The sequence below is a fragment of the Vanessa cardui genome, chromosome 28, assembly GCF_905220365.1.
Source record: "Vanessa cardui chromosome 28, ilVanCard2.1, whole genome shotgun sequence".
Taxonomy (NCBI): Eukaryota; Metazoa; Arthropoda; class Insecta; order Lepidoptera; family Nymphalidae; genus Vanessa; species Vanessa cardui.
The window spans coordinates 4,636,415-4,643,629 of NC_061150.1; the positions used below are offsets into that span (position 1 = coordinate 4,636,415).

The window sequence follows — 7,215 nt, forward strand, 5'->3', positions numbered from 1 at the left end:
GCAAGTAGTATTAGTGTTTTTTTTTTTTTTTTTTATAAACTACAGTTAGGCAAAAGGGGAAAATCCATCATGGACGCCTGGGAATGGAGGGCCCAGGCAGTGCCGGACTCTTACCGGCTAAAAACCCCTTTTGCCAAAGTGTAGTTGGGCTATCACCACTGTTGCTATTATAGTGCAACAACCTTGTATACTTTGTAATAATGCAGATTATTTTATTTATTTATCCAGTGTATATAAGACATATAATTTTTTTTTTTTTTTTTTTTTTTTTTTTTTTTTTCTCTAGCGGACAGTGGTGAGTACAATGCGAAACTACTTATATACCGAGTACAACTATTATACTAAGTTATATTTACAACTTGACAACTAGATTAATGTATATTAAAACTATATTTGTCCGCGGGTGGACCGTCTCCCATTGTAGTTCCGTCCGTACTTATGCACAGTTGCTTATTCTTAACTACTTACTACTATTTACAATATACTTGATACTTTATTTGCTACTCAAAACTACTTTACAATTTTAATTGAAATAATGGATATTAAAACAATCGACTTACTACTATTATTACTATTAGGCTACTTTGCTAAGTTATCTTACCTATACTGACTTATATATCTATCTACTAATATGCTATAATCAACACTACTTTACAATTTGAATAAAATAATGAATATTAGAAACAATCGTCTTACTACTATTACTATTATTATTAATGATATACTACTTTGCTAAGCTATCTTATCTATACTGACTTATATACATATCTATCTACTTATATGCTTTTATCAATACTTAGATTTATTTCTGCAATTACTAGACTGTACAATTGAGAGCGCGAACACCAGGAATTTATTTCTTTTAAATTTGTCTGATATTATTGTACTTATTGAATTAGGTGATAAAATGGTCATATTTTGGACATTGACATATTAAGTGAATTATTGTTTCCCTGGTGTTCGAGTCACAATCACAGGTTGGATCGTCATTTAATTTATATTTATATAGGTAATCAGCGAAACCTCCATGTCCAGTTAGTAACTGTGCTAGCTTATTATCTAGGTTAATGTGATTTGGAATCTTATGTGCTACCTTTACATCCTTGAAGAAGATTTTCGTTGTGGTGCCAGTTGTGCTGCTACTGTATTTAGTTTGCCAGTTTGCCAAGGTTAATTGTCGTAGGTGCCACTTTACTGAGGTAACCGGGGTTGCATCGTATAGCGCTCTGCATTTATTGTTTAAGGCAGCATGTTTTGCCAATTCGTCTGCTCGTTCATTTCCTCGAAGACCTACGTGAGCCTTTATCCAATAGAATCTTATTTCGCCGCCAGCCTCCCAGATGTCATTCAGTCTTGTCCTTATTTTTGATGCTATAGGATGCAGATTATTAGGATCCTCTAGCGCCAGCAGTGCAGATTTTGAGTCCGATAGTATATATGCCACCGAATTTCTTTTCTTCTTCCTCAAAATTAATTCGAGTGCCTTCAGAATGGCCATCAGTTCTGCCTGGTATACCGAGCAGTAACTTTCTAGGCGGAAGCTGGCATACATTACTTCGGTGTCATCTTGAAGCCACGTGACTGCACCGCCGACTCTGTTGTCGATCTTGCTACCGTCTGTATATAAATGCGGCCACCCTGTTTCAAGCTGTTGCAGCTGTTCATTGTTAGTAATTGTCCCATGTGGGAGAGGCAATCGTTTTGATGGGTGGGGCAATTCAAAGGGGCTTATTCGTTTCTCGAGCTGTCTTCCTGGAAAATTTTCAATTGGTTTGCCTCTTTTGTGACGGTATAAGTCAGCGTTCTCTTGCACTCTTAGATCTAATGGAAGAATATTCGCTAGTAATGTGCTTGCGGTTAGCGACACAGTCTTATGTGATTTTGAGATCTTAATAGCAAACATTCTTGTTATTTTATTGAGCTTTCTTTGCACCTGTACTCTAGGGACCACAGGTTCCCACACGCTGCAGGCATACAGAATGGTGGGTTCTACTACCGTTCTGTATATGGTTCTTATGATTGCCGGGTTCAAGCCCCAGGACGCTCTAGCTGCTCTTGCCACCATTCTGTACAGGCCTATAGCTTTCCCTGTGACTCTATCGAGATGCGTGTAGAAGTTGAGTGCTGGATCTAAGGTGACTCCTAAAAGTGTTAGGTGCTGACTGATCTCTAATTTCTTGTCGTAGATCTTAAAGTTAGGTTTTTCGTATTTTATCTTCTTGGTCACTATTATGGCTTGGGTTTTATGTGGTGCGAATCTGAGCTTGTTGTTATCACCCCAAGCTGTAATTCGTTCAAGTGCTTCATTGACTTTATTACTCAGTTCCATACTGTCACTTGCTGCTGCTATCACCAGTATGTCATCCGCGAATGCTTGTACATGGGCCTCCAAGTGGTCAGCTTCCCACAGAAGGGGATCCATGAGCAGGTTCCACATTAGTGGTCCTCCTGTGGAGCCCTGGATACATCCCCTATCTGTTTTTCTTGTAGCTTGAGTGCCCGCATAGTTAACCACTATCTCGCGTTCACTGAGGTAGCTGGATAAAATACAGAATAAGTCGTTATCGATCTCTTTATCGATTAGTTGTTTCAGTATCATAGGCCACCAGGCATTATCAAATGCTCCTTCTATATCTAGGGATATAACTGCCACAATTATTTTTTTCCGTACACCCTCCTGAATTAATTCGACAGCGTCGTAGAGAGCATCCTCTGTGCTCCTTTGTGGAGTGAACCCATATTGTCTAGGACTAGTTATACCTCTGCTGCCTAGTGACCACGTGAGCCGGTTACATATTGCTTTTTCTAGAATCTTACCATTTATTGGGAGAAGGCCGATCGGACGATAGGATTTGGGGTGTCTGTAGGCGTTTTTGTTAGGTTTGCGGAGAATTCTGATATACGCCTTCTTCCAAAGCTTAGGGAAGTAGCCAAGGGTGAGGCACTTATTAATGATATTTAAAAATGTTGTTGGTAATGCCTCATACGCCATCTTACAGATATCCGCAGTAAATCCATCTAGACCAGGTGCTTTAGAAGGACTAATATTGTTTATCACATGTTTAATTTCTTGATGTGTGAACTGTGTAAGTAGTGAATTGCAAGTTGTATTGGATGGTGTTATGCTTTTTACGTGATCGGTGACTTGGGCTCTAATTGTCTTGTGGTAATCAGTGTCGTCCACAGGATTATCCTGGGGGTAAAAAGTGTCAGCTAGGAGAACTGCGGACTCCTGGGGGCCGAGTTCAGCGTCTCCTGTACCTCTTAGATTAGATTATTCATAAGACCGGTCAGCGTATCTAATTAATCTGTATGCACAATCCCACATGGACTCTTTCTCCTGCTTAGTACAGAAATCTTTCCAGCTACCGGTGATTGTTTGCGTTATGGTAGACTTATATTTTTCTAAACTGTCAAGATATAGTTTAATCACGTACGGCTTCCTACGTGGATTGGCCTTGGATATTTTTCTTCGTAATCTATTTACTTCCGCTTTGAGTTTGTCCAATTCTGTGTTCCACCAGCTAATCTCCTTCCTTTTGGGAGGTCCCAGTTTCGGTATTGAGATGTCACACGCTTCCTTTATACATTCCTCATAGATTTGGACTACTGCTTCCAGTTCCTCAATGTTAGCTATATCATTTACCTTATCCTCCGTCAATCCTTTTGTGCAGGCAATCTGCCTAATTTCTTGTTCAAATAACGACCAATCCGCTTTTGCAGTTTTATATATTCGCGTAGTTTTCTTGATTGTAGAAGTTATGCCACGTTGAGTTTTGAAGGTAAAAGTGATTGCGCGGTGATCGGAGGTAGTTACCATCGTCTTGTCGACTTCCCAATCTTCGATTTGATGAACTATGTTTTGTGTTGCAGCTGTTATATCAATGCAGCTCTTATATTCTATATTGCGTCGTATTGTATAAAAAGTTGGCGTATTTCCTAAGTTGGCAATCTCATATTCATTGGCCGCAAGAAAATTAGCGAACAATGAGCCCCGGTCATCCTCAGTATCATGGCCCCACCACTGACTTTTAGCGTTGATGTCTCCTGCGATGATCACGTGTTCCGTTTTTAATGTTTTGATAATTTTTTCCAAGTTAATTATTTGTATGCTTATATCTATGTCAGCTTCTAGGTACACTGAAACTATGCCTAATTTAAATTTACCTATATCTACTGTGATACAAACCATATTTTCTGTACTTATGCTAAGGTTACTATTTATATTTAGCTGAGGGTCCAGAACTACAATGGCAGACTTTACCGGCTTTGTTCTGTTATTGGTTTTTTGGTATACAGGAAAGCGACAAGTTACAATCCCTTTTGCTCCAACGTACGGTTCCTGTAAAAGTATTATGGAGATGTTGGCTTTGCAGGCCGCTTGCAAGAATTCTTGTGTGGCTGCAAAGCCTCTCCCAAGGTTGCATTGGGCCATTTTGATATTTTTGGGTCGTCCTTTTGATGTCCCGGTTGGTACTGTATGGGTGCCTGTAGTGTCCTATTTAAAGGTATAATACTCCCTGTCTGGATATTCTGTCCCACTTTTGCCATTCAGGACAGTCCCTGGAAAACGCTGGATGGGCGCGGTTTCCCTCAGGGCAGTTTATGCAACAGGGGGTTGTATTACGGGCTTCACATTGTCGTGTGTCATGGTCGTTGCCGCAGAATCCACATTTGGTGGAATTCTTGCATTCAGACGCCCTATGACTGTAGCCCATACATTTGTAGCATTGAAGGATTGGAGATTGGTCCACTGCTAGAATCATTTGGTATCCGAGCTTCACCTTACGATCTTTCATACAGTTCCAAATAAGGGGACTCACTTCGACAATAATATTACTTAAGGCGGAATTGCGGCCTTTTTGTCTTCTTATAGTTCTTACTATTTTATCGTCTTCTTTGATGTTGTCTAGTAGAATGTGACGATTTTGTTTAATTAATGCTTCCTCTATTTTATGGTTGTCGAGATCTTGGGATACTCCTATTAGTTTTAGGAGAGGCTTCCTCGGTTTAGGGGTAGCGACGGTAAATTTTTCGTCCGTACCTGCGATTGCCCTAGAGAGCGTCGATCTTTCCCTCTCCGTCGAGCAGGTGAGGACCACTTTTTGATTTTTAACTTTCCTCCCTCCACTGACTCCAACGCCTAGTTCGATAACGTCCACCTTCTCCTTGATCTTTTTGACTATGTCGTCACCACAGTGGCGTGGATCGGCAGATTCAACCACTACTGCGTAGCTTGGTTTAGCAAGTGCCGCAGCGTAGTTCAATTTTAAAGGATTGGTGTCCAAGGAATGTTGCGTAGGTTTAGGTGTATCTTCCTTGGGAGTTTTACTCAGGATCCTCAACTCCTCGACAAGCGCTTTCAGGTCCTCGCGGGCTCCGACTGGGCCTTGCTCTGCTTGTTTGGTGTCTTTTAGGGTCTCAATTGTTTTATTTATTTGTTCCAGTGCTGTACACTGATCCTTGAACTTGGTTTCAAGTTCGTAGACCAGCCATCTCGCAGCCTCGGACTCTTTAAATGTTTTTTCCACTTTTTCCATTAGATTTTTGTTGTTAAACTCGTGGTGGCTTTTTATTTCTACTAGAGTCTTTCCATGTGCGGCCTCTATTCTAGCTACCAAGTGTTCGTAGTGAGCCTTAAGTCTCATTTTTTCCGTGATATGTCTATTTCTGGAGTCGGCCAGCCTAAGGATCATCTCGTATAGGCCGTTCATACCGTTACTGACTTCCTCTCTTATGTCCCTATTCAGATTTCTGGACTCTTCTAGGCGGGTTTTACATTTCTGGTACAGAGCGGCCGCTAGTTGCGGGATTTCATGCAGAGCGCCACCGCAGCCGATTGATATATCCGAGGTTCCTGTAAAGGAACCCTCCAGATCTCCTGGTTCGGAAACTGAGCGAATGCTATCATTTAATCTAACCTGGGTTGCAGCTCTGATGGTGGATATTTTCCTTAAAAGCGCAGAGTCGGACTTTGGTCGGTCGAGACGGTCAATATCTGGAGTGGACGTTAAATGTTCTAAATTGCCCTCACTGGCAGTTGGCCGAACTTCCTCCGGATCCTTGAATTCTGTGATGTTAATAACTGGTATCTCTCCCAAGTTCCGTGTCACATTGTCAGCTATTTTAGTTTTTATTTTGCTTGTATCTGGTTGCTTCTTAGGCCTGCTTGACTCTCTAACAGCTGGTTTGCCAGGAGCAGTGCTAGTCGACGCCACGAAAGGCTTCCTGCTGCTTTGTCTCGAAGCGGCCGTTCCGAAACTCTCACTTTTTTCCGACATTTTCGGGGTTCCGGTAGGTGACCCAGTGGAGTTAGTATAGGTCTAGTAGCCCGCCCTTGTATCAGGTCGGAGAAAGAAACCGCACGGTTCTAGGACTGCTGGTTCCGGAGTTATGGCGATTTCAGTTTTTCAACCCAATGAAACAAAATGGCCGCCGGTACCAAAAATTTTTTTGAGTTAGCTATCCTTTGGAGATTAACGGGGGACCGGTCCTGCTCCAAACCCCAGTCGCCTCGGTCGTCTGGAACTCGAGCTATCGAGCCTCGAAATTTTCCAAAATGGCCGCCCAGAACAAGAAAATTTTTTTATTATGCTATCTTGTAGAAAACTACGGGGGACCAATCCTGCCCCAAACCCCAGATTCCCCGGACAACTAGGACCCGAGTTATCAGGGTTCGAAGTTATCCAAGATGGCCGACCGGAAAACAAAAATTTTTTTTTATTTTATTGTCTTGGAGATAACAACTCGGGACCGATCCTGCTCCAAACCCCGGACTCCTCGGACAACCCGAACTCGAGTTATCGAGGCCTAAAATTATCCAAGATGGCCGCCACAATTATCAGAATGGACGCCTCCTTGCTTTTATGGCAACCCGGCAGCCCAGGGGTGTCGAGTTTGGTATCTCCAGAAAGGTCTCGTTGTCCCCGACAACACCAGGTATACTGTAGGGCCCTCCGGAAAACACGGGAAAAGTTTTCCCCGAAAAACCAAGGAAACAGTCGTAACTCGGAGGTCCTTAAAGATATCTTAAAAATTTAAAAATGTTGGGGCTCTAAGAGTTGCACTGCAAAATTCTGTATATTCAGAATTAATGGCCGGGGCCCCTAAAGGGGGCCTCGTGTCGTAAACAACTTTTTAAAATTTAAATAAAATCTAAACTACTAGTCGAAAAAATCTGAAATTTTGGTAGATTGTTAAGCTGGTTGATTAGCT

General features: G+C 41.9%; 2 protein-coding genes across 2 annotated transcripts; both read right to left on the bottom strand.

Annotated features, from left to right (window-relative positions):
- Positions 1–895: 895 nt before the first annotated feature.
- On the bottom strand, positions 896–3,820 carry LOC124541478. Its single transcript, XM_047119393.1, has 2 exons — positions 3,438–3,820; positions 896–3,263 (listed from the first exon to the last, which is right to left on the bottom strand). The coding sequence occupies exons 1-2, from the start codon at positions 3,818–3,820 to the stop codon at positions 896–898; spliced, it is 2,751 nt and encodes a 916-aa protein (XP_046975349.1).
- Positions 3,821–4,492: 672 nt separating this feature from the next.
- Positions 4,493–6,904, bottom strand: LOC124541751. Its single transcript, XM_047119696.1, has one exon. It carries the CDS (start codon positions 6,279–6,281, stop codon positions 4,503–4,505), a length of 1,779 nt encoding a protein of 592 aa, XP_046975652.1. The 5' UTR covers positions 6,282–6,904; the 3' UTR covers positions 4,493–4,502.
- Between the last annotated feature and the right edge of the window lie 311 nt (positions 6,905–7,215).